At 45.6% G+C, this 27,935-nt stretch overlaps 1 protein-coding gene across 10 annotated transcripts in view; it reads right to left on the reverse strand.

Moving 5' to 3' along the window:
* rsf1a (remodeling and spacing factor 1a) overlaps window positions 1-27,935 on the reverse strand; it is a 156,385-nt gene that overhangs the window by 34,247 nt on the left and 94,203 nt on the right. For 3 of the 10 annotated variants that reach the window (XM_085999732.1, XM_085999731.1, XM_085999730.1), the window contains exons 15-17: window positions 21,672-21,857; window positions 20,670-20,783; window positions 19,083-19,600 (exon numbers count right to left, since the gene is read on the reverse strand). In XM_085999732.1, the coding sequence (XP_085855858.1) occupies window positions 19,083-19,600; window positions 20,670-20,783; window positions 21,672-21,857 (818 nt within the window). Of the gene's footprint in view, window positions 1-3,116; window positions 19,601-20,669; window positions 20,784-21,671; window positions 21,858-27,935 lie in introns of those variants that run through there. The other 7 variants (XM_085999738.1, XM_085999737.1, XM_085999734.1 and 4 more) reach the window with 6 other exon arrangements.

Genomic DNA, 27,935 nt, shown 5'->3' on the forward strand with positions numbered 1-27,935 from the left:
TGAGGAGAGATTGTGTCAATTGGGCTTATACTCACTGGAGTTTAGAAGATTGAGAGGGGATCTCATCGAAACCTATAAAATTCTGTCAGGCCTGGACAGACTAGATGCAGGAAGGATGTTTCTGATGGCCGGGGAGTCCAGAACCAGGGGTCATAGTCTAAGGATAAGGGGTAAGCCATTTAGGACTGAAATGAGGAGGAATTTCTTCACCCAGAGAGTGGTGAACCTGTGGAATTCTCTGCCACAGAGGGCGGTGGAGGCCAGTTCATTAAATATATTCAAAAAGGAGTTGGATATATTTCTTAAGGCTAAAGGGATCAAGGGGTATGGAGAAAAGGCAGGGACAGGGTACTGAATTTGGATGATCAGCCATGATCTCATTGAATGGCAGAGCAGGCTCGAAGGGCCGAATGGCCTACTCCTGCTCCTATCTGCTATGTTTCTATGTTGTGGAGGCCAAGTCACTGAATATATTTAAGGAGATAGATTTCTAGACACAAAAGGCATCAAGGGGTATGGGGAGAGAGTGGGAATATGGCATTGAGCTAGAGAATCAGCCATGATCATATTGAATGGCAGAGCAGGCTCAAAGGGCCAAATGGCCTACTCCTGCTCCTATTTTTCTATGTTTCTCAGCTTCAAAGCTCCAGCACCTCCTGCTCAAGAAATAATTATAGCCACTAAACTTAGCTGGTACTTCCCCTTGCTATAAATTAATTGCTTTTACAAGTCGGTGGATGGTTGGGGTTGGAGGTGTAGGTACAGTGCATTCTGTGTCATTCATCCCATTTGCATTGCAGGAACAGGGAATCATTAGGAACAGAAGTTGGCTATTCGACCCCTCGGGCCTGCTCGGACATTCAATTAGATCATGGCTGATCTGTACCTCAACTCCGTCTACCCGTATCCCTTCACTACCAAAAATCTCGCAACCTCAGTCTTGAAAGCTCCAATTGCCCTGGCATCCACAGCCCGGGGAGGGGGGGGGGGGAAAGAGAGAGCATGAGCGAGAATTCCAGATTCCAACTATCCCACGTAATTCCTACTTAAGCAGTGACTGAACTGCACGAAAAAGTATTGAATTGGCTGTAAAGCACTTTGCAACGTCCTGAGGTGGTGAAAAGAGCCATGTAAATGTGAGTCTTCCTTTACCCTGTGTGTGGATCAGTGACAACTAAGAAATCCAATCACAAAACGCCTGTTGACTGATAGCATCTATAGGCCTGCAATGTAAAAAAAAAATACAAACACTCTGTTGTCCTGCATTAGTAGGCTTAGAGCCCAGATTCTTTGGAGTATGAAAAAAGAATGATAGGCCACGACATCCACTGCCAGCATCTGCACTGCTACAGCCAGAGAGTTACATAGAATTGTACAGCACAGAAACAGGCCATTCGGCCCAACTGGTCCGTGCCGGTGTTTATGCTCCACACCAGCCTCCACCCACTCCTCACCCCATCAACATATCCTTCTATTCCTTTCTCTCTCTCATGTGTTTATCTAGCTTCCCCTTAAATGCATCTATACTATTCGCCTCAACCACTCCGTGGTAGCGAGTTCCACATTCTCACCACTCTCTGGGTAAAGAGGTTCCTCCTGAATTCCCTATTGGATTTATTAGTGATTTAAAAAAAATTTAAGACCACTAGGTTGGTCTCGCTCACACGTGAAAACATCTTCTCTGTGTCTACCCTATCCAGAGAAAACTTGGAAAATCCATGGCCCGTAGACCGCCTGGCTCCTCCATTCTTTCATTTTCCTACATCTGACCAGTGTGTGTGCGCGCGCGCACACACACATACACACGCACACACGCACACACGCACACACACACACACACACACACACACACACACACACACGCACACACGCACACGCACACACACACACATCCCTTTCACTATTAACAAATCCAAATTGATTTCCTTTTAAATAAGAATTGACAAAAGATCTCGAGGGGAGATGAGGAGAAATGTTTTCACTCGGAGAGTTGTTGGGGATCGGGAACGCTCGACCTGGAAAGGTGGCGGAAGCTGATTCCATCAATAATTGTAAAAGGGAGTTGGACGGGTTCTGGAGGATGAGGAACTGACAGGGTTACGGACACACAGCGGGGGGAGTGGGACTGAGCACGACGGGTCGTTCAAAGAGCCGGCACAGGCACGACGGGCCGAATGGCCTCCTTCTGTGCAGTAAGTTTCTATGATTCTATGAATGTGGAAGGTTCCTCGCTTTGGTGAACCGAATTAAAAGGGCATAAACGATGGAGATTAGAAGAAATTTTTTCGGCAGACATTAGGATGAGAAATGGATAAACCTTTAAACTGAGTCAATTATGACATTTGAGAGAGAATTGAGCACTTGGAAGAGATATTAAATACAGGAAAAGATTAATTAGATCCAGTGTTATACACGATTCTATGATTACTTCCACACTCTATAAAAGTTTACATAGAAATTACAGCACAAACAAACCATTCGACCCAAATGGTCTATACTGCTGTTTATGCTCCACACGAGCCTCCTCCCACCATCAGCAAAACTTTTTTTTCCCCTTTCTCCCTCATGTACTTATCTAGCTTCCCCTTAACTGTTTGATACAGTAGTTGGACTTTTGGTAAAATTACTCCAAAGCTTACAATTATTCATGTGGCGACATTAATGTAGTAAAACGGCCCAAGGCGCTTAATAGGAGCGATTATAAAACCAAATTTGACTCCGAACCACATAAGGAGATATTAGGGCAGGTGACCAAAAGCTTGGGCGAAGAGGTAGGTTTTAAGGAGCGTCTTAAAGGAGGAAAGAGAGGTAGAGAGGCGGAGAGGTTTAGGCAGGGAATTCCAGAGCTTAGGGCCCAGGCAGCTGAAGGCACGGCCGCCAATGGTGGAGCGATTAAAATCGGGGATGCTCAAGAGGCCGGAATTAGAGGAGCGCCGATATCTTGGGGGATTGTGGGGTTGGAGGAGGTTAGAGAGATCGGGCGGGTTGATGCCATGGAGGGATGCGAAAACAAAGGGTGAGAATTTTAAAATCGAGACATTGCTTAACAATTAAATCTTGCGATTAAATCGCTTTCCCGACGCACCTCTTTATATTATTAAAAGAAAAAAAGAAAATTGCCTTTCATTTTAAAAAGTATATTTCCATCTTCTACGTGAGGAATAAACACCCATACAAAAAACCAAACCAACTTGGTCTCCATTTTGAAAAGGACTTTTACAACAAGAAAAACAAAAGTCACTTGCTAAAATGAAAGCAGTAGGTTCAGCATTCTTATGACAAATTTACAGTTTGTATTTATACCAAAGAGGAAAAAAAAAATACGGCAGGTAACAAAACATCAAAAAGAGAGAAAAGATTTGTTACAGACAAAGCCTTCAGCTAAAGGGGCACGTGAGGCCCAGCTTAGAACACAGCAGAATCAGACCGGACTGTAGTGAGATCACAAAAACAGGAGAAAAAATTAAATTGGCACCATTTCCAGCATTTTTTTCTTTTAAACTTCATGTACAAAGAATGTCTTCAACTAGTTAATCAATACCAACAAGGTTCCTCAATATAGCAAGGCGGAGTTAACCCTTTGAGCACCGTTAGTAAATTTTATTTAAATGTCTAGTTTGACAAAAAAAATCGATACCTCTGCAAAATAAACTGGTCCCTTTCTTTAAAAATAAGGAACAATTTACATAGTTACTAGAAGTCCAACTGCATTCTGTGGGAGCTTTTAACATGTACAGAACGTTCTTGAAACAGTTTACAAACGCAATAAACTGGCCATTTGTCGGATTGCTTTGTGGGGGGTCTGGGCCGTGGCTGCTGCATTTGCCTGTAAACCAAGTCACTGCACCTTCAGAGTAGACCATTGTAAGCAAGTCAGAAGCTCCAAGACTGTCTGATAAATGGCTCGATATAAATGCAAGGTTTTAAAATATGCAAGATTTTGGACCTTATTGGAAAGTAATTTCACTTGCATCGTGCGGTTTTTGTGAACAATTTGTTTGTAACGTGGATAAGAACACCGCAAGCACAGGAGTGGACTGGTCGGAGAGGGGCGTTCTCCTCAAATCTCAGGTAGGACCACGAACTGCACACAATGCAGCCCCGCCAGCACGACCCATTTAAAATCCTCAGCAGCGGTCATCCATTTTAAGCACAGCGACAGGAGTGTTGGTAGGTACTGGCACGTCAACGGAATGGGAGCGATCGCTGCGCCTCCAATGGTGCCCATGAGCAGAACCGTGTGGATTCCGAGAGGCGCTGCGGGGGGTGGGCATCAGAAAATGAGACCTTCCTTCCCATCATCTTTCTACCGCTTTACGTTGCGTTAGTGCCGTGCTGGGTGACCCCGCCTTCTGTGGACAGCGGGTTCTCTCCAGCCACCAGGGCCGTTTTCAAATCCCGCCAGGACCTCAGCCCACCCCCTTCCTATTCTGTAACCTCCTCCAGCCCCACCACCCTCCGACATCTCGGCGCTCCTAAAATTCTGGCCTCGAGCATCCCCGATTTTTATCGCTCCACCATTGGTGGCCGTGCCTTCAGCTGCCTGGGCCCCAAGCTCTGGAATTCCCTCCCTAAACCTCTCCGCCTCCTTTAAGATGCTCCTTAAAACCCAACTCTTTGGTCACCTGTCCTAACCTATCCTTATGTGGCTCGGTGTCAAATTTTGTTTGATAATCGCTCCTGTGAAGCACCTTGGAACGTTTTACTATGTTAAAGGCGCTATATAGATACAAGCTGTTGTTGTTTCCCTGCCTTAACTCTCAATACAAGAACGGCAATATATTTTTCCACATCTCAGCCTCAAAGTTCCGGCACCTCGTGTTCAAGAAATAATTACCCACACCCCCCGACCTCTGAAATTAGCTATGACTTCCCTGGTCATAGATTAATTACTTTAGAGGGCGAGTGGATAGTTTGGGGAATTGGGGATGGAGGGAAGGAGTGACACAGTGCATTCTGTGTCATGCGGCACTATGGCAGAACTGGTTTTGCCACCTCAGCTAGACCACTGACGCAGTAATGCGTTATTCAAGAGGAAGTGGGGGGGGGGGGGGAAAAAAGAGAGAAAGAGAGAAAATTCAGAATAGGTACAAAAATGCACCCAATTTAATAAAGCCCCAGCACACACTAAAATAAAGTCAACAAGCACTTGCGTTCATTGCAGGCCACTTATCTCTCCTCAGCAGCGAATGGCAAGTGCTTTAAGAACATAAGATAACATAATAGGAAGAGGAGTCAGCCATTCAGCCCCTCGAGCCCGCTCCGCCATTCAATAATATCATGGCTGATCTTCGACCTCAACTCCACTCTCCCCAGATCCCTTGGTTCCCTTTATGACCAGAACCACTGAAGTCAGGGTAGCTAAACAACAACCGATAAACTGGCTGTGGTTTCCTCGAGTCACAGGTGACGACACATGGCCGACGAGCACAAATAGAGGAGCTTCCTTCTGTACCAACGTTAACAGGAGGAAAAGTGGCTTCACTTACGCCCCCAAAAAGCTACACGTATCCACTCAAAGCCAATTAATAAAAAAGTGCATAGCCAACAGTGATTGATTGAGATAAGGGTGCTGCTCCATTTTGTATCTTTTTTAATTTAAAAAGGTGAACTGGGGAGTAGTTTTTCCCCAGAAAGACAAATCACTACCCAATGGAAGGCACATTTCAATATTAATCACAGCGCTGGTGTTTGAGTTGGAAGTTAAGAGGTTTTTCTTGTCCAAAGCAAACGCATGACTGGTTCGGCTTCTGAGCACCCTTCGCGAAGTGGTGCTGTTATTCTGTTAGATTATGAGGAATCTTAAAGTAGGCTGGAACTGTGGGCAGAGTATCTTTGGGCAAAAATCTGCAGGGCTACAGGGAAAAAGCAGGCATGATGGGTCAAATGGCCTCCTATGATGGCCATGTCCCAGCCCCACACTTTACACAGCAGATCCAGTTCCAACGACTGTTCTGCCTATATTTGCTCAAGCTCCCAGCACTGGGGAAACTGCCCCGTTTGTATTGGGGAGGTGGATTCCACAGCAGGCCAGCAGAATTATCGGACGGCAACTCGCAACTTCGTTTCGGTCGCCTGATGGTCGGGAAGGCGCCTGCAGACAGTAGCCAGAGGTCATGGTCCTCTCTGCCACCAGCTATTGTACAGCCAGGGTGGGTGTTGCTGCTGGACGAACCTTGTCCACTTTCCTTGCTACTGAAGTCAGTGCTATCAGAGGCAGCATGCCTAATTAAACCCAGCATAAATTGCAGCAGAGCCACTTCAACTGTGGATAGTTATTACCACAGGGAGTGGTTGAGGCGAATAGCATTGATGCATTTAAGGGGAAGCTGGATAAATACCTGTAGGAGAAAGGAACAGAAGCATATGCTGATAGGGGGAGAAGAAGAGGGGTGGGAGGAGGCTCGTGTGGAGCATAAATACCGGCATGGGCAGAATGGTCTGTTTCTGTGCTGTTAATACTAAATACTCTCGGTATCTGGGTTTTTAAAACAATGCACTTGTACTCTCTCCCACCCTCATCAGACTAAACCTTTGGGTAATTATTTACAGAATCAGACAGACCAAAAGATGGCTAGGTTTGATTCCACACCTGTGCTCAAGAGGCAACAGTATAATGGGAATTATCAATTTTATTTTGATAATGCTCCTGTAACTGGCCTTGGGACGTTTTACGACGTTGAAGGCGCTATAGAAATGCAAGTCGTTGTATTGGCGAAAATGAGCTAGCGGGGGAGAGAAAATAGCCACTTGGATGAGGTACGGGAAGCCACAGATCCATATCCCAATAAGAGTGTGCACTTTTAGCAGAGGGAGAAAACCCGACTGTTCCCGAGCTCTTTACTAGAGGGGGGAGTTAACATGTTGCGTTTAACTCCAATGAAAGTCTCAGTTTGACTCGGTCGGTACCCCTCGCTTGGTAGTCGGAAGGTTGTGGGTGCAAGACTCAAGGGCTCTAGGCTGACGCTCCAGTGCAGTACCGAGGGAGCGCTACATTATGGGATTTGCCGTCTTTTGAACAAGGTGTTAAACCGAAGTCCTATCTGCCTGTGCAGGTGGATGTAAAAGACCCCATGGCACTATTGGAAGAGGAGCAGGGAGGTCTCGGGTTGTCAGAGCCAACATTGATCCTTCAACCAACACCCCCAAAACACATCAACCGGTCATTTAGTGTTTGTGGGAGTGTTGCAGTTTTGAAGACAAGGGTACTCTATTTTGCACCTTCAAAAACAGAGTGTAAAGTTGTTTCTTTCTAAAAAAAAAAGTCACCGTCTAATAAAGGCACATTCAACTATTGAATTCTAATTCTAAACCACCAACCTTATGAGTAAAATATCTTGCCTCCTCAACTCCACTCTGAATCCATCTGCCAATTTTAAAGTAATTGGTCGGAGGTTTAGAGGGGAGTTGAGGAGAACCTTTTTCACCCAGAGGGTGGTGGGGGTCTGGAACTCACTGCCTGAAAGGGTGGTAGAGGCAGAAAACCTCATCACATTTAAACAGTACTTGGATATGTACTTGAGGTGCCGTAACCTACAGGGCTACGGACCAAGAGCTGGAAAGTGGGATTAGGCTGGATAGCTCTCTGTTGGCCGGCACGGACACGATGGGCCGAATGGCTGCCTTCTGTGCCGTAAATTTCTACGATTCCTCAAATCAACTAGAATCAGCTCCCATTTACCTTTCCCAAAAGGACACCGTTACTCAGTTAGATTATAAGGAGACTTACAACAGGTTTTTTGGGATGTCCTGTGGACATGAAAGGCCCAAGATAAAAGGCAAATTCTTTATTACACCACATTCATTGTGGGTGTGCTCCACCCAAGCTTCCATAGTCTACAAGCGAACTGGTAAGGCGGCTTATATATAATTCAAACAAAATACTCGTGGTGGTACAGCCATCTTGTTTGATGAACTGCCACATGAAAAATGCAGTCTTCTTACATTTTCAAAACAAACTCCAATATGCCAAAGAAGTCATGCTGTACTTACCAAAGGACCTCCTCATTTGAAAACAAAACTGGCATATGTAGGGAGCACTTTGCCATAGAATGAAACTTTTTAACAACAAACGTTAAGCTTGAAAATTAGCTTTGGGTTTGAACAAAACATCCCTCCCCTCACACATTCTTTGAATATGATTATGTAACATCATTTTAAAAAAAAATCTGTCTAGTTACTAGTCTTGTTGGTGGAAAAACAGATCACACTTTAGTCAATACATTCTAACGCTGTGCGATAAATTTATCCAACGATGCTCTTAATTAATCACTGCCAATTGAACTTCTCTCCCACGACCACCACCAGTTAGTCCTGTAGTTGCCAGTGCATCACCCTAGTGTTATACAGCTTAAAAATGCCCCAATGCAATCACTTTAATGGGAGGATAAACCTGTAATTGTTCTGCCTGGTGTTTTAATCAGTAAAAGTGGGAACCGTGTGAAAATTGCACACGGCCTCTTATGCTTCACTGTAATCTTCAGTCAGAACAATGGATCTTTTGAGAAACCTGAAAAGACTTGAAACTGTAGAAGCTCCCCTCGTATACACCCAACAGCAGCGGCAACACACACAAGTGGATGATATACTGATAACTCTGCAAATGATTTCTAAAATCAGTGGCATAATATGGATGAATCTTAAAGAGAACGGAACTCTAGTGGTGGGTGGGGTGGTTTTAATCTACGATTCTCCTCGCAGAATCGCTGGAAAGGTTGGGCAGGGCTGGGGAAGAGGAGATGAGCAAAGAGAACATTCACAACGCCTCTGTTCAGTCAATGTAAAAGCAATCGCTCAACTGAATGACATATCCAGTGGGTCTAACATTGGCCGGCTGAGGGAAGCACGCTTAGCCACTTGTAGATACTTGCCCTAGTTCGATCCGTTCATGCTTTTCAGACCGGGAGGCTGCTTTCAGGAGTCTTCCTGATGACGTTAGCTGGCAAGTTCTCGGTGAACTGGTGCACACGGGGAGACTACGTGTAGGGAAACAGCAGCCAATATTCATGCAGCTGGCAGCAACCCACTATCCAGGTGGGCAGAACCATGGGGCGCATGCAACATGAAGAACGAACACCTCACCACTGACCCAACAAGGCTTCAACCTCCCTTTAAGACAGTGGACGGCGCTTGACCCAATCCACACAGACAGTGCGGCCGCCTGCTCCACAAGTGGAAGATGAGGGACGACCCAAACTGCGACTGTGACCATGAGTCCCAGACCACGGAACACGTTACGTCAACCTGCCCACTAGGATCTGCTGCGGGAGGCACCTCGTTTCTCCACTCGGCATCGCAGGGGGCCATCGAAGGGATAGTCAAACTAGACATCCTATTATAAGCTTTCCCTGTCATACGAAAGTAGTCGCACTTGTCCCTAGTGAACAAATTCGGAAATCCAATGGGTTTTTTGGCATTACCAAACTCGGCCATGAAAATCAACATGCAGTTCAGCTGAAAGGTCGATCCTCACTCAGCTCAATAACCACCCCCCCCCGACCCTGAACTGTCTGGATCCCCCACCTGAAACCTGTCCTTGTGCCTTGCTAATGGGATGCAAGTTAAGGACAGCAGTTTTCAGATCTTATCATGGTGCCAGCCCAACATAGTAGCAACTCTTGCATGCCATCAACTTTTCCAAGTTAAAAGATGGCTGTAGGTGAACGTCTCAATATATATTATCGGAAGAAGCCAAACCTTGAATGAGCCTTTTAACCAGAAACTCAGACCTTTAAGGGATTTAGCATCAAAGAAACTCATTAATGTGAGTACATTGAAACTTGCTCATAACAACTACCTCTGGGAGCAAGTGATCTGCCACAACCACACACTTGCCGTGCGTAACATGATCTGCTGCTAAAGCGTCACTGTTCTGCACATAAAAGTCCCAGAGGCAGCAAGTGTACTGGTTTTCTGAGAGGATCTAAACTGTGACAAAGCACTTTCCTTAATGAGAACGTATCTACAGGTATTGGCCAGGCGTTCTCACTTCTCCACCCCCCCCACCCCGCCCCTGCCACTCCACTCCCGTTAAATAAAATCACACAAGGCATCAATCCTGTGGCACAGCAGCAATGCGGGTACCCATCATTTAACACAACAGTGGCAACTCCTGCGCCACACGGACTGCAGCGGTTCAAGGTGGCGGCTCACCACCACCTCAAGGGCAAGCAGGGATGGGCAATAAATGCCAGTCTTGCCAGCGACACCCACATCCCAGGAACTAATTAAAAAAAAGCCCCGCTGCTGGTTTGCTCTTCAGATGATGCTTGGCATTGCTAATTTGAAGCTCTAATGCGATAAACCCCTGTGTATTTAAGAACAAACACAGACCTGTCTCTTGCCTGGCTTGCTTCAACCGATGCTTCGGTCATTGAAGGGCTCAGTAGCAGTGAGCATGACTCCCAAGCCGCTTAAAAAAAAAAATCGTCTGATTTGCTGGTTTTGCAGAGAACTGTGCACCCTTCTGAAACAGTGCCTGATTTTAACTCCCTCGCCCCTGCCACCTGGCAGATACCGGGCAGGGGGCAGTTAAAATGAGGACAGGTAGCCGGTCACTTACCACCCCCTTCTGATCCCAGTGCCTTCCCATGTCACAAATTCCACCCCTTCAAAATACTGCAAATTCGGAGATGTACGATCTCTTGCAAGACAGAGACAGGTGCGCACACACCGACAGAGACAGGCGCGCACAGTCAGACACACACACAGATGAGGTCTACCAACTTGTGCGAAAATATTTAGTCTAGGATATATACTTGATGGTTCAGTTGGTAAATTCACTGCCCAGTGGAAAACGGAGCCAGGGAGACCAGGTGGGTCCCATGTTCTACTTCTGGTCCTTGCTGAGAAAGCTACTCACAAGCAGGGCAAGTGAAGAGGGCACATCAGTCCTCTGCACCAATGGGCTGGTAGGGGGAATAAAAAGGAATTGGGCGGCCCCCACCCCTCCCACTCCTAATCGCTGTCTGGTAGCTCCTGCATTTCTGTACGTCAAATGCAGACAGGCTCAGGTTGGTCTGCAATGGCCAAGGAAACTATTGCTGCCCACTGTTTAAGCTTACACAAAGGAGGATCGCCAATTGGGCAAGGTACAGCAACGCCTAGGGAACTGCACCCAAGCAAGAGTCGTGAGAGGAAATATGAACTGAATAGAATTGAAACTTGCGTGGGTTCAGTTATTACCAAGTTATTTTTCCGGGTTTTTTTTTTGGTTAGGAGCTGCCCCGGGTGGCACTCTGTACAATGGCAAAAGCACATTACTGGCTGACCTGTCCGGGCGGTCCATGAGTGCAGCACACCAGCAGGATGAAGCAAAATGGCAGAACACCAGTGGTGGCAACATTAGCCACTAGAGGCCCCCAGTGAAATTACCCTCCAAAGATGGTTGCACTACATCCAACACCGCTGGCAGGGTTAAGCTACAAGATATCCCATATGGTATTAGGAGTTAAGATACTTTAGTTACAGTACAGAAAGATCTCTTTATAGCATTTATGTTCGAGTTAGATCAACAGAACATGCTTCCTCTTAAGTGTATATAGGCACAAGTCAGGAGTGTGATGGAATACTCTCCACTTGCCTGGATGAGTGCAGCTGCAACAACACTCTAGAAGCTCGACACCATCCAGGACAAAGCAGCCCGTTTGATTGGCACCTCAGCCACCACCTTAAACATTCACTCCCTCCACCACCGGCGCACCGTGGCTGCAGTGTGTACCATCTACAAGATGCACTGCAGCAACTCGCCAAGGCTTCTTCAGCAGCACCTCCCAAACCCACGACCTCTTCCACCTAGAAGGACAAGGGCAGCAGGCGCGTGGGAACACCACCACCTCCAAGTTTCCCTCCAAGTCACACACCATCCTGACTTGGAAATATATTGCTGTTCCTTCATCGTCACTGGGTCAAAATCCTGGAACTCCCTCCCTAACAGCACTGTGGGAGCGCCTTCACCACACGGACTGCAGCGGTTCAAGAAGGCGGCTCACCACCACCTTCTCAAGGGCAATTAGGGATGGGCAATAAATGCTGGTCTTGCCAACGACACCCACATCCCAAGAACGAAAAAAAAAAAAATTCAGCTGTGGCATTGCAATCAAACTCATTCTTAACTTGGTGCACTTGCCCAGGAATGCACAACTACTTGCTTTTAACACCTTTAATGTAATAAAAAGTTTCAAGTCGCTTAGTCCTGCTATGACTTACAAACACTAGTCATCTTGCGTAAAGGCATTGCCCATGTGGAACGGAGCCATATATATCAGAAGGTCCCAGGTTTAACAATGGGCCTGAGTTGGGTCAGCTAATTTCAGCCGGGGCATTGCAATTGACCTCACGTCCTTGGTCAGGGAGTACAGCAATGTGGATGGAAAAGATAAAAATGAGTCGAGGTTCTCTCACGCCCCGCTGGAAAGTGCACTCACGAAGACAAGGACAGACCAGACTTCAGTGAGGTCCCAGGTCAAGTAGTTTACTGACACCAGCTGGAGCCCAAGAGTGGTCAGTCATTGGAATGAGTGCCTGTGAAGAATAGCCATTCCGTACAGTACTCCCAACAAGTGGCCATTCTACATGTGCGAGCCTCAGAGTGGGTCAGCAAAGCCTGATCTGGTGAAGAGCCTTGGGACCTTTGGGAGGGGGAAGAAAAATATAAATGCAAGTTGTTGTTGTCCTCACCTTGACACAAGATGACTAGTGTTCAATTGTAAAGACATAGCGGGGCTGTATTTTTCTGGGCAAGAGTCGGCACCTTCGGGGAGAATAATGTCACCTCATAACCATGAAGTTTATGCCAGTACGTCATCCCAGGGTCCCAAGCAGTAAACGAGGGGTCTTCTCAATGCTCTGTAAATTGGGAGTACATGAGCACAATTAATCTTTTGCACAGAAGTTGCCAACACTTCATTTGGCCAGAGACATTTGATCGCCTACATAAGCAGCAGCAGCAAAGAAAAGGCGCCAGAGTCCAACATTTCTCTACTAATACAGCACCATAAGAGCAGGCCAAGTTACAATCACACCCTGTGTAGTAACTAGCCAAGTTCACACGTTCATACAGAGTACCGTACAGTGGTGGTTAAAAATCATTATAAAAAGACATCGCTGTAACAGAGATTCCAGAGTGTGCAGGCTCCACGCAGCGGGTTTGTTAAACAGCGAGTTGAATAAATGCGAGGTTATCCACTTTGGTGGCAAAAACAGGAAGGCAGATTATTATCTGAATGGCAATAAATTGGGAGAAGGGGAAGTGCAACGAGACCTGGGTGTCCTTGTGCACCAGTCGCTGAAAGTAAGCATGCAGGTGCAGCAGGCGGTTAAGAAGGCAAATGGTATGTTGGCCTTCGTAGCAAGAGGGTTTGAGTACAGGAACAAGGATGTCTTGCTACAGTTGTACAGGGCCTTAGTGAGACCGCACCTTGAGTATTGTGTGCAGTTTTGGTTGCCTTATCTGAGGAAGGACGTTCTTGCCATAGAAGGAGTGCAGCGAAGATTCACCAGGCTGATAGGAATGACGTATGAGGAGCGATTGTGTCGACTGGGCTTATACTCACTGGAGTTTAGAAGATTGAGAGGGGATCTCATCGAAACCTATAAAATTCTGTCAGGCCTGGACAGACTAGATGCAGGAAGGATGTTTCTGATGGCCGGGGAGTCCAGAACCAGGGGTCATAGTCTAAGGATAAGGGGTAAGCCATTTAGGACTGAAATGAGGAGGAATTTCTTCATCCAGAGTGGCGAACCTGTGGCATTCTTTGCCACAGAGGGCGGTGGAGGCCAGTTCATTAAATATATTCAAGGAGTTGGATATATTTCTTAAGGCTAAAGGGATCAAGGGGTATGGGGAGAAGGCAGGGACCGGGTACTGAATTTGGATGATCAGCCATGATCTCATTGAATGGCAGAGCAGGCTCGAAGGGCCGAATGGCCTACTCCTGCTCCTATCTTCTATGTTTCTATGTAAACTTAAAATTTGCAGGGGGCGAATAAAGTGAGAAGTAGAACTGTCTGGGAAAATTTTCTGTTTGATTTGAGTTTAGTTAATTAAAAAAAAAACTTTTCTACACAATTTCATTACTCTCCTATATAAAGGTTATACGTTTGCAATTTTCAGAAAAGCCCCAAACATATCTTTTAGGCCCGAGAGAATTCATTTTGACAAGTTGTGCTGAAAATGAAAATAAACAGGTGCTCAAAGGGTTAAAGGGGGCCTTTCTCTTACTGATTAGTACAGAAGTTAAAGACAACAACGTCAGCATATGAGAGAAAGAGAGGAAAGAGAGAGAAAGGGGAAGAGAGAGAGAGATGTTTGGATTGAGATGGGGTGAAGCAAGGTTCCAGGCAGCGCTCAAAATCTGCTTCAGTACTCTCTCATGATTGTAAACCACACACAGACACCCTCAGATACAGCGAGCATTTACCAGCAGAAGGCAGGATTGGAAGTGCCAACTATGTGCACAAAGTGAAACAGCCAAACTCTGCAGCACACTGATACACAGAATTAATACTCACAGATGGTACTTTCTGCAGCATTGTCAACAGGCTTATTTAGCGATTGGTACTTTATAAGTGGGTGGGAAAAACCCACACAAAGTCAATACACTTCATACTTCGTGTGATATTCTCAACTCACCAGACCTGCAATCACCTGTACTTCACTCAGTTGCACAGCTCAAGGCAGTTTTCTCCAGACATAACCCGAATTTCTATAATCTACAAGATCTATAATTGCACTGCTGGGTGATTTCCAGAGTTTGGGCAAATGGAATACTGTTAAGACACTTCACTGAAACTCCCAGTGACAACACGCTTTATTGGCAGTCTGTGACAACCGAATCGCTGTGCTCAGTAATGTTTTGTCTTGGGATCTTGCGAATTAAAGAGAGGCGTATGTACGTCGACGAGTGGAGAGGGGAAGGCAGTTGAGAAGGTCGAACACATTATGTTGCAAGTATTAACTCCAACCAAATATTTACTCCAACCAAAAAGATTCCAGTTTAATATGGCCTACATCGGTTGTCGGGGCTTATTTCGGGGATATGGACGTCTAATAGGATAGCAAAATACTGCGGATGCTGGAAATCCGAAATAACAACAGAAAACGCTGGAAAAACTCAGCAGGCCAGACAACATCCATGGAGAGAGAAACAGAGTCAACGTTACAGGTCGAAGACCCTTCGTCAGAACTGGAAAAAAAGCAGGAAGAGGGATAGATTTTAAAGCAAGTGGGGGCTGGGAAAAGGGGGAGGGGATGAAAGAACAACAGGGAAGGTCAGTGATAGGATAGAAAGCAGGAGAGATTGAGAGACATTAAGAGATATTCAAGGAACAAAGGATGACTCTAGATGAAGTGTGAATGGCCCGGGCAGAATGAAGGACAGCTGCCTTGTGGGAGGGAAGAAAAAAACCCAGACAAAAGCGTGGATTAAAACTCCGTTTCTCTCTCCATGGATGCTGCCCTGGCCTGCTGTGTTTTTCCAGCGTTTTCTCTGTTATATATATGGATGTCTAATGTTTGATGTCTGAAATAGTGGTCGACAATGGTTGAATTACAAATGTGTAAAATGGTTCAGGGGTCATCTTGAGCTTGTATCGTGCAGGAGAACATCACAGTATCATCGGGATGAACTTCTATACAAACTGCCTGCTCCCGACAAGTAACAACCAGAGACAGGCCAGTAAAGTGTAAGCACCCGCCCCTTATAATATACCCCACCGCATCCGCTATTTTCCTCCCCCTCCCGAAGGTGGCGACTCCTGCGGGGGTCCAAGCTCTGCTACGGAGGGAAAAGTGGCCAGTCTTCATCTGCGGCCCAGAACAGCGAGCGTTGGCGAGCTGCTCGGCCGTGAGGACAGTCACAGCTGAGCGCAAACTCATGTTTCACCCGGGAACCAGACACGGGAACTTTCCAATGGCTGGAGGGGTCGATAACCAGAGGGCACAGATTCAAGGTGATTGGCAAAAGAACCAGAGGCGACATGAGGAAAAACTTTCTTATGCAACAAGTGGTTAGGATTTGGAACGCGCTGCCTGATAGGGCGGTGGATACAGATTCAATAGTAGCCTTCAAAAGGGAATTGGATAAATACTGGAAGGAGGAAAAATTGCAGGGATCTGGGGAACGAGCGGGACTAACTGGATTGCCGGCGCAGACTCGAAGGGCCGAATGGCCTCCTTCTGCGCTGTACTATTCTATGATTCTAGGTCACTGAATAGCGACTGGGCGTGGAAAACCTGTCTCATTGCCACCCCACCCCCCAAAATCAGGGAGACCAATCATACAGCCCCATTTCCAACGTCCTAGCTGAGATCAGCTAACCAGGGTAGGCAAGAAATCAAATTTGGGACCTTCTGGTCCGTATGACCCAGTTGCATTCTGCCTTTACTGTCGAAGCAGTGCCAATAGTGGAGCTCGACATTAAGGAGCGGTGATAATATTCAGGAAGGTATACTGCCCCTTTTAAGTAGCAAGGAGGGAGCCCCACCACAGCTGTAATTTATCCACTACCAATTCACCATTCATACGTAAGCGCATCAGCAATGGTTTCCTTTTCATCCCCATTTCAACAGAGCAAAGTGGTTCTAACAGTTTGAAGCCAGGGGCCACTGCACTGTCTCTCCGAGGGAGGAAGACTTTGAGGCATATTAGCAACTCGTGAGATTAGCAATTAAGGTCATCTATCAACGCATCATTGATAATCACGGTGACCCGTGTCTTGGTGGCTTGCCTCAAGGAATGGGAATGGTCTTTCATAGAATTATCAGCACAGAAGCAGGCCATTCGGCCCAACTGGTCTATGTCCGTGTTTAAGCACCTCCTGTCCCCTCTTCATCTAACCTTCTTGGCATTTCCTTTTGTTCCTTTCTCCCTCGTGCTTATCTAGCTTCCTCTTTTCGGCCTTCTGAAATGATCCTTAGATATATTGGCCCAAGCTTCGTGACGTCCTATCCTAGCTTACGGTGGAATGTTGCCCCCTCGCCCGTACTGAAATACTGGAACAGATTTTCCTACTGCTGCGCCTGGATTCCCCGCGTGTAGCTAATAAGGGGGAAAATCAGCAGAGGATGATCGGAACAGGCTCGAGGGGGGCCTCTTCCTCTGATCCTCCTTGAAACACCGAGTGACGGGTTTACATTGCAAGATCTGGAAAGCCTATCCCCGAAATTGTCCGCAGGCGTTCCCTCCGCTAGGGAGTCAGGATTGCAGTATCGTGCTGCCAATGTTGCACTGTCTGATGGACATGAAACAGCCAGCAAGGAGCAGGATGGTCAGGTATTGCCACAGCTAATAGGCAAATGGACAGGGGACACTTAAGTTACAGGAAAAGCAACTTCCATGTTCAGACACCAAAAATCAACGTGCACTTTTTTCTTAAAAGCAGGGATATAATAATTTCATTAAAGAATACAAAGATGGATTAAAGTAGCCTGTTTACAGGCCAACGGATTTACTACCACTGTACTAAAAAAGTCAACTGTTAACAACATGTATAATTAACATTCATCTTCAGTACCCCGGATTTGACAAACGTTTTCCCGAAGCACATCGAGAATTGAGGTACCGCGACAAACAAAACTACTTTGAACAGGTTTGTGTGTTACGATGATTTGCATGTGAGTTTGACACTATCTGAAAATGATACCTTTACATATTTTATACATACATATATATAATATATATAACTATATATTATATATATATTCTTTCATTCAGATAATGGGTATAATTCAAGCAAGCAAAACTTTAAAGAAATAATTCTGCTTTACCCAATTAGGGTCAGACTTGGCCATGATGGTGCCCACAGTCAAATAGCTCGTCGACACTCGCCACTCACTGTCTGGGTTTGGTGTTGGGGGGTGGGGGGGGTAAGGGGGTAATATATCAGTGAAGTTTTAGTACAAGGCAGAGAGGAGTGTTGAATTAAAACTCTTCATTTGATGATCCCTTTCCCCCACACCATGTTCACACTTTCTCGGTACAGTCAGACCCCACACCCCCCACACCACCACCCCCGTTTGCATTCCTTTGGAAGATATCCCGAAGTACCCTTGCATCAGGTCGGTTATATTCAGCTTTAAGATGGACTGCAATCCAACGTCAAAATCTCCAGTTAGGTTAGATGCACCAGTGCTAAGCATAAAGTTCACAGAGAGGCACCTAGGAAGAAATGATCTATTAGAAAGAAAAATTTTAAAAAAGCTAAAAAAATAAAAAGCAATGATCTGAGCACATCAGGGATTTTACAGCACCGTGACAGCCAGTCACAGTGTCATTACACCGTGGCAATCAATCGCAGTACTGATGCGTACTAGACAGGTCTACTGAACGCCACAGTAGGGTTGGTTGGAAATAGAAGGTTCTCGAAATGGCCACCAGCTACTGGGAGCCCCCTGCACATGTGAAGCGCTACACGTCGCCTACTGCTCAAATTTGGTGTTCTTTCAGAAACATTTTGGATCCAGGTACAGTACATGGCGTACTAAGTGGTGTCAGGACGCTACACAACATACTTAAAAAGTCTTTTTTTATGTATAGATATATATATATATTTGTTTAAAAAAAGACAAAGACATTAGAGGGTCAAAACAATCTTTCTGGAATGAGGAATTTTCTTCTTGTCTTCCCCCCCCCCCCCCCCCCGCCTCCTTTCACCTGCCTGTTTGGGAAAACTTTGAGCCCTGAATTAAGTGTCAATATTTTTCTCTCTTTTTTAAAAAAAAAAAACCCGCAATGGACCTTTTCTCAACTGAAATTATACAGGACCACAAAAAAAAGGCAACTACAGTGAAATAATAAAAAGTAAAAGGGGACCTACAGTGTTAATTATTGGTCATTTTATGAGGGGGGGGGGGGGAGAGAGGGGGTGTGGTGGGCCAGGGTGAGGGGAAAGAGAGAGAGAATGTGGGTGCAGAAAAATCTTGCTGTCTGGTGTAGTGAGGGGGCAGAAAAACAATCAAAAAAAAATAGACACACAATAACTGGCCTGATGTACAGCTACTATGGAATAAATTATTTAAACTAGTGTAAAAAGAGTTCTTATACTTGTTCATTATTACAAACATATTCTACAAGGTCAGTTACTCCCAAGAGGTCGTCTTCGTCGTCCTCCCCGCCGCCTTCGGTTGCCGCTCCCGGTTCCGGTTCCTGTGCCGGCGCCGCTCCTGTTCCCACCTCCGGGGCCACCCCTTCACAGGCTCCGTTCAGCGCCGGGCTGGGAGTGGGGCTAGTGTCCTTGGCCGTTTGCTTCTGCTCGCCGGTTCTGCTGACTGCGCGCTCGGCCGCCTGCTCCGGGCTCTGTCCGTTGGTGGAGGGAAGCTCCACCAGACCGCAGTCCAAAGAGCTGGCTTCCTTCGCCACCGCCTCCTCCACCGCCTCCGCCCCCTCCTCCTCCTCCTCGTCCTCCTCGTCACTCATCAGCCGGTACGCGGGCTTCTTGCTGCAATCCCGGGGCGTCTTGGAGGACAGTCTGCTCACCAGCGGGGGCTCGTCCTCATCCTCCTCCTCCTCATCACCCTCCTCGTCCTCGATCCTGTTCAGTCGCTTCCGCTGTGGCCGCTCCTTATCCCGCTCTTCGTCTGAACTTCTGCTCCCGGAACTCTCTGGAAAAATAACATTCATTTTTGCTTTGCATTAATTTGACTTTTTTTTTTTAAATTAAAAACTTGATTTTTGTAAAGAAAGAATTTTTTTTTTTTGCTGGTCAAGGAGAGGAATGTTAGTTCGTGAGGAACTCCTGGGTCAAGCAAGATGTGGAGTACAGCTCCTTCTGTTCTGCCCCAAACCACCTATTGTGTCTGTTGTGGTATTTCCTATTTCCCATACTAGCCATCCTGTGACCCCTTTAGAGAATGAGTTTTCCGAATTAGAGGAAATTTCGTGCTGCGGCTCCATGCCCACAAGCAACTCGACTGCAACTACTAGGACTAATTTCACAGCCTTTTACAGCCAGGGGAACAGGAGTAGGCCATTTAGCCCCTCGAGCCTGTTCTGCCATTCAATATCATGGCCAAGCTGCAACCTAACTCCATATACATGCCTTTGCCCCATATCCCTTAATCACTTGAGCTTTTAAGGAGTGCCGGTGGAAGCAAGGAACTTTGTGGGACCTTGCGATAGGAGATGTAACAGAAATCTACCAATCTCAAATTTAAAATTAACAATTGACCTCGCATCAATTGCCATTGTGGAAGAGTGTTCCAAACTTCTACCACCCTGTGTGTCTAGAAGTGTTTCCTAACTTCACTCCTGAAAGGTCGGGCGCCAATTTTTAGACTCTGCCCCCTAGTCCTAGAATCCCCCAACCAGCGGAAATAGTTTCTCTCTATCTACCCTATCTGATCCCCTTAGGAGCTTGAAAACTTCGATCAGATCACCAATTAACCGTCTAAATTTCATGGAATAAAACCCTAATTTGCGTAATCTCTCCTCTTAATTTAACCCCTGGAGTCTGGGTATTATTCTGGTAAACCTACGCTGCACTCCCTCCAAGCAGCCCCTTTAAGTAACAGAATAGGGGGCTGCAACCACTCGCGCTCCGGATATGTCCGATCCCTGGCTTCTTCCAGGCCATAGAAACGGCATGCGGCCCGAGAACAGAAGGGAAGAAATAAGAAGAAACAAAAAGCAATTTAAGTCCAAGGCTACGAAAGGTAACTTGTATGTACTGACCAGGGCTCACTTGAGCTTTTAGGGAACGCCGGTGGAAGCAAGGAACTTTCTGGGACCTTTCGATAGGAGATGTAATAAGCTGGGTAGAGGCTGTGAGAAAGGATTTCATGCAGCCTGTTGATAAAAAAAAAAATGGACCTTTCCTTTTTCCGTGTTTTTTTTCTTACATTGAGACCACTTTCCTCATCCTATTTTGAGGTATATTTCTTGAAAGTATCCTTGCTGTGCAGGTTCAAAAGTTACCAGTCACTGAACGGTGGCATCTGTAAATTACCACCGCATCCTGTCACAGCACAACAGTGGTACAAGCAGGGAGCGGAAACAATTCATGAGTCTGGACCAAAAAATTCAATTCATTCCAGAGGAGAGAACAGGAGAATTTTTTGTTGTTGCAGCGAATCATGATGATTTGGACTGCACTGCCTGAAAGAGTGGTGGAATCATTCATTAGTAACTTTATAATGGGAATTGGCCAAATACTTGAAAGGGAGAAAACTGCAGCGCTCTGGGGAAAGAGCGAGGAGAGTGGGGCTAATTGGAGAGCTCTTTTAAAGAGCTGGCACAGGCACGATGGGCTGAATGGCCTCCTTCTGTGCTGTATCATTCTATGGTTCCTGACAAGTAACCAGTTCCACCCCAACCCACTTACGTTGTTTCAGATTCCAGATGATGCTACTGCCTTCATTTATCACTCGGCAAGCAGAAGCGAGTTATAGAATCATACATCACAGGAGGAGGCCATTCGGCTCTTGGTTGGACTGAAGATTTATCCACCAATAAACAGTACTTAAAAATAAAAAAAAAACTTCCAAGTCCACAAAATTATTTGGCCTTTACTGGCCAGGGTTGGAGGGGAGCCGCAGATTGCACACCCCTGGAAAAAGGCGTGGGATTTTCTGAAACTGCAAACGTCCTTCCAGTGCTGTGCATTCCAATCATGACCATTGCAGCCCCTGGGTAAATGCGTTACAAGATCCAGTAGAGGGAGATCGATTATCTTACCGTCACTCGCTGTAATGTATAGTCTACGTTTGTGTCCCCTAAGTCTTTCCTTCCTACTCGCACCACTTTTCATGGATTTCTCCGATTCAGAATCTTCTCTGTAGTTCACTTTTTTAGCCTGATTCCGCTTTGATCGCCTCCTCCTCATGTCCAGCAGGTCACTGTAACAACTTGACCCTTCACTCTCTGCAGAATGGGAGAGGTCCATAAGTACACCGAGCACTCAACAACCATGAGAACCTCAGTCATGACACACAAGGCTTTTTACATTATTGGAAATAACTCGCAAACTAGCAGCCTTAAAAGAAAAACCTACCGCAGCTGTCCCTAGTTCCAAGCCCTGAACCATTATTTATCGGTACATTTTATTTAAAGGAAAGGAAGGCTACTGCTGCAGAAGTTACAGTTCTGTTATATGTCGGGCCTCGACTTGTGTAGAGCACTGTGATTCAGTCACCAGACCAAAGTCATACTGCCAGTTGCACCCTACCCAGTAACAACATAGCACTGTGCATGAGCGTCATGTGTCGGCAGGTAAAATTTTAATGTTGGGAAAGATCCCATGCTGCAGATTCTGCTCGCACTTTACATACATTAAAAATTACGTTTTAAAAAGTTTTCAAGTGATCCGTCAGACAGCGCAGGAAGTTTTTAAAACTTGGTTTCACGCCAGACTGGAGTCAGACCACGCCCAGTGTGAAGTCCCAAGTGGTGTGAAACGACCTCCAAGTGTGTTTGGGAGTTTGAACAGATGAAAGAAAAAAAGAATTTGCAATAACACCTTCAACGACCTAGAGACATCCCAAAACCGCTTTATGGCTAATGAAGTACTTTTGAAGTGTAGTCACTGTTGTAATGTAGGAAACGCAGTGCTGTAAGAAAACTACTAGGCATTTGGTCTGAGTATTAAACAAGGCTTTAATCAACTGTTTTTCAATATGGAGATCTGGTTGTGTCCTTCACTAGTTCCTGTTAAAGAATGTCCTGCACAAGCTGGGCCCATGCCTGAGTATTTATACTCTCCCTGGAAAGCGCCACCAGCAGGCCACCCAGTATTATTACATAAGTCATTTTCACATGAATGACAAGATTCATGTCACGCAGCAGCCAATTTGCACACAGCAAGCTCCCACAAACAGCAATGTGATCATGACCAGATAATCTGTTTGTGATGTTGGTTGAAGGATAATTATTGTCCACAACGCTGGGGAGAATTCCCCCTGCTCTTCTTCGAAATAGTGGCCGTGGGATCTTTTACTGCCACCTGAGGGGGCAGACAGGGCCTCGGTTTAATGTCTCATCTGAAAGATGGCACCTCCGACAGTGCAGCTCTCCCTCAGCACTGCACTCGAGTGTCTGCCTGGATTGTGTGCTCAAGTCTCTGGAGTGGGCCTTGAACCCACGGTGCCTGGCAATGAGCTGTGTTGCCTGCCAGGGTTCGGGACATCTGCTCTGGGCTGGAGAAGGCAAATGGTATGTTGGCCTTCATAGCGAGAGGATTCGAGTACAGGAGCAAGGATGTCCTGCTGCAGTTGTACAGGGCCTTGGTGAGACCACATCTTGAGTATTGTGTGCAGTTTTCCCCCCCATAAATCAACTTTATTGTCATTGTTAGTGCACAAGTGGTCGCCTTATCTGAGGAAATATGTTCTTGCCATGGAGGGCGTGCAGCGAAGATTCACCAGACTGATACCTGGGATGGCAGGAATGATGTACGAGGAGAGATTAGGTCGATTAGGCTTATATTTGCTGGAGTTTAGAAGAATGAGAGGGGATCTCATTGAAACTTATAAAATTCTAACATGACTAGACAGACTCAATGCGGGAAGGATGTTCCCGATGGCGGGGGAGTCCAGAACCAGGGGTCACAGTCTAAGGATAAGGGGTAAGCCATTTAGGGCAGAGATGAGGAGGAATTTCTTCACCCAGAGAGTGGTGAACCTGTGGAATTTTCTACCACAGAAGGCAGTTGAGGCCAACTTATTAAATATATTCAAGAAGGAGTTAGATATATTTAAGGCTAAAGGGATCAAGGGATTTGGGGAGAAAGCAGGAACAGGGTACTGAATTTGGATGATCAGCCATGATCTCATTGAATGGCAGAGCAGGCTCGAGGGGCCGAATGGTCTACTCCTGCTCCTATCTTCTATGTTTCTATGAGAGGAACTTGCAGTGGGAGGGGGAGGAGCCAGTGGTCGTGGTCCATGTAGGTACCAACGACATAGGTAGAATTAGGAAAGAGGTTCTGCTGGGAGAGTATGAGCAGCTAGGGGCTAAATTAAAAAAGCAGAACCTCAAGGGTAATAATGTCTGCATTATTACCTGAGCCCCGAGCAAATAAAATTAGAGAGATGAATGAGTGGCTCAAAGACTGGTGTGGGAGAAGTGGGTTTCAATTCCTGGGACACTGGCACCAGTACTGGGGAAAGTGGGATCTGTATCGTTGGGACGGTCTTCACCTGAACCGTGCTGGGACCAGTGTTCTGGCGAGTTGTATAACTAGGGCGGTAGAGAGGGCTTTAAGCTAAATAGTGGGGGCAAGGGATCAAATTTGAGAAGATGTGGTAAATCAAAGATTAGAGACAAGGCAATAGAGAAAGGTATTAATATGGGAAATGATAAACAGGCCATGACAGGAAGGGATAGAGAGTATAAATCTAAGAGTAAATCAACAGTTAAGGCTAGAGGTTACAAAAATAATAAAAGAACAAAACTAAAGGCTCTGCATCTGAATGCACGCAGCATTCGAAACAAAACAGATGAACTGATAGTGCAAATAGAAATAAATAAATATGATCTGATAGCCATTACAGAAACATGGCTGCAGGATGACATAGATTGGGACCTGACTATTGAAGGGTACATGACATTTAGGAAGGACAGGAGGTGGGAAAAGGTGGAGGGGTGGCTCTGTTAATTAATGATGGTATTAGCACAATAGAGAGGGATGACCTAAGTTCAGGAAACCAGGATGTAGATGCGGTTTGGGTAGAGATGAGAAAAAATAAAGGCAAAAAGTCACTTGTGGGAATGGTGTACAGGCCCCCTAACAGTAACCACATGGTAGGGTGGAGTATAAAGGAAGAAATAATGGGAGCTTGTCAGAAGAGTACGGCAATAATCATGGGGGATTTTAATCTGCATATAGACTGGAAAAATCAGATAGGCAAAGGTAGCATAGGTGAGGAGTTCATGGAATGTTTTCGGGATAGTTTCTTACAACGGCACGTTCTGGAGCCAACCAGAGAGCAGGCTATACTAGACCTGGTATTGTGCAACGAGATAGGATTAATTAATGACCTCCTAGTGAAGGTGCCCCTAGGTAGCAGCGATCATAATATGATTGAATTTTACATTCAGTTTGAGAGAGAGAAGAGTGGGTCCAAGACTAGTATTTTAAACTTAAATAAGGGCAATTATGAGGGCATGAAAGCAGAGCTAGCTAAAGTGAACTGGCAAATTAGGTTAAGGGATAGGTCAATAGCAGTCAGTGGCAGACATTTAATGGGATATTTCAAAATATACAGACTATATACATTCCAACAAGAAAGAAATATTCCAAGGGGAGGACCCACCATCTGTCGTTAACTAAAAAAGTTAAAAATAGTATTAAACTTAAAGAAAAAGCATATAATTGCACAAAGATGGGTGGCAGGTCAGAAGATTGGACAGAATATAAAAAACAGCAAAGAATGACAAACGAGAGAAAGCTAGCTAGAAATATAAAAACAGATAGTAAGAGTTTCTATAGATATTTTAAAAAGAGAGTTAACAAAGTGAGTGTTGGTCCTATAAAAAGCGAGTCTGGGGAATTAATAATGGAAAATAAGGAGATGGCAGTTGAATTGAACAGGTATTTTGCATCGGTCTTCACTATAGAGGATACAAGTAACATCCCAGAAATAGATGTAAATCAGGAAATGGAAGGGAGGAGGAACTCGAGAAAATAATCACCAGGGAAGTGGTACTGAGCAAATTGTTGGAGCTGCGGGCTGACAAGTCCCCGGGTCCTGATGGACTTCATCCTAGGGCCTTAAAAGAAGTGGCTAGTGAGATAGTTGGTGCGTTGGTTTTAATTTTCCAAAATTCCCTAGATTCAGGGAAAGTTCTATTAGATTAGAAAATAGCGAACGTAACTCCTTTATTCAAAAAGGGAGACAGAAAGCAGGAAACTACAGGCCAGTTAGCTTAACATCCGTCACAGGGAAGATGTTAGAAGCTATTAAAGATGTTATAGCAGGGCACATAGAAAAGTTCAAAGTAATCAGGCAGTCAACATGGTTTTGTGAAAGGGAAATCATGTTTAACCAATTTATCAGAGTTCTCTGAGGAAGTAACGTGTGCTGTGGATAAAGGGGAACCGGTGGATGTACTGTACTTAGATTTCCAGAAGGCATTTGATAAGGTGCCACATCAAAGGTTACTGCAGAAAATAAAAGCTCATGGTGTAGGGGGTAACATATTGGCATGGATAGAAGATTGGCTAGCTAACAGGAAACAGAGAGTAGGCATAAAATGGGTCATTTTCTGATTAGCAAGTGGTGTGCCATAGAGATCAGTGCTGGGGCCTCAACATTTTACAATTTATATAAATGACTTGGATGAAGGGACCGAAGGTATGGTTGCTAAATTTGCTGATGACAAAGATAGGTAGGAAAATAAATTGTGAAGAGGACATAAGGAGGCTACAAAGGGATATAGATAGGTTAAGTGAGTGGGCAAAGATCTGGCAAATGGAGTAGAATGTGGGAAAATGTGAAGTTGTCCATTTTGGCAGGAAGAATAAAAAAGCATATTATCTAAATGGCGAGAGATTGCAGAGCTCTGAGATGCAGAGGGATCTGGGTGTCCTAGTGCATGAATTGCAAAAGGTTACTATGCAGGTACAGCAAGTAATTAGGAAAGCTAATAGAATGTTATTGTTTATTGCGAGGGGAATTGAATACAAAAGTAGGGAGGTTATGCTTCAGTTATACAGGGCATTGGTGAGACCACATCTGGAGTACTGTGTATAGTATTGGTCTCCTTATTTAAGGATGTAAATGCTTTGGAAGCAGTTCAGAGCAGGTTTACTAGACTAATACCTGGAATGCGCAGGTTTTATGAGTAAAGGTTGGACAGGTTAGGCTTGTATCCGCTGGAGTTTAGAGGAGTAAGAGGTGACTTGATTGAGACATACAAGATCCTGAGGGGTCTGGACAGGGCGGATGTGGAGAGGATGTTTCCTCTTGTGGGAGAATCTAGAACTAGGGGTCACGGTTTAAAAATAAGGGGTCGCCCATTTAAGGCAGAGATGAGGAGAAATGTTTTCACAGAGAGTCGTGAGTCTTTGGAACTCTCTTCCTCAGAGGGCAGTGGAAGTAGAGTCTTTGAATATTTTTAAGGCAGAGGTAGATAAATTCTTGGTAAGCAAAGGGGTGAAAAGTTATCGGGGGTAGGTGGGAATGTGGAGCAATCAGATCAGCCATGAGCTTATTGAATGGCGGAGCAGGCTCGAAGGGCCAAGTGGCCTACTCCTGCTCCTAATTCGTATGAGCCACGGCTGACATCTTTGAACCAGGCAAAGTTTGCCTGATCCCTCCTCTCTTAGCTCTCATATGGGAATTATTTACTGCCAGCCCTACCTCTTTGACCAAGCTTTTGGACACCAGTCCTACTGGTGGCTTGGTGTCAAATTTTGTTAATAGTGCAACAACAACTTTAACGTAGTAAAACGTCCCAAGGAGCTTCACAGGGCTGCTACAAGATAAAAATTTGACGCCGAGCCACATAAGGAGATATTAGGACAGGCTTGGTCAAAGAGGTTGGCTTTAAGGAGTGTCTTAAAGGAGGAAAGAGAGGTGGAGAGGTTTGGGGAGGGAATTCCAGAGCTTAGGGTCCAGGCAACTGAAGGCACGGCCGCCAATGGTGGAGCGATTATAATCAGGGATGCTCAAGAGGCCAGAATTTGAGGAGCGCAGGTATCACGCACCTGTGCAGCACCCTGGGATGTTTCACTACATCAAAAGGTGCTATATAAATGCAGGTTGTTACGGATCCATTAACTCCCCCTTAGTTTTTATCCAGTCTTCCGTCATTTAGTTAAGGAGAGGGAAATTAAACTGCAAACATTTTAGCCACTCAGCCATGCCAAAACTACATCAAGCGTTGTCACGAGGACTGTCTTTTACGAGAAACAGAAGACAGGAAGGTCACGATTCAAGAGAGGCAACAGCCAAGACTTCAAAGCCAATGCCTCCTGGAGTAATGAAACGAGCACCTCTA

This window comes from Somniosus microcephalus, chromosome 10, assembly GCF_052327205.1.
Source record: "Somniosus microcephalus isolate GS21.2 chromosome 10, FLI_Smic_1.0, whole genome shotgun sequence".
Taxonomy (NCBI): domain Eukaryota; kingdom Metazoa; phylum Chordata; class Chondrichthyes; order Squaliformes; family Somniosidae; genus Somniosus; species Somniosus microcephalus.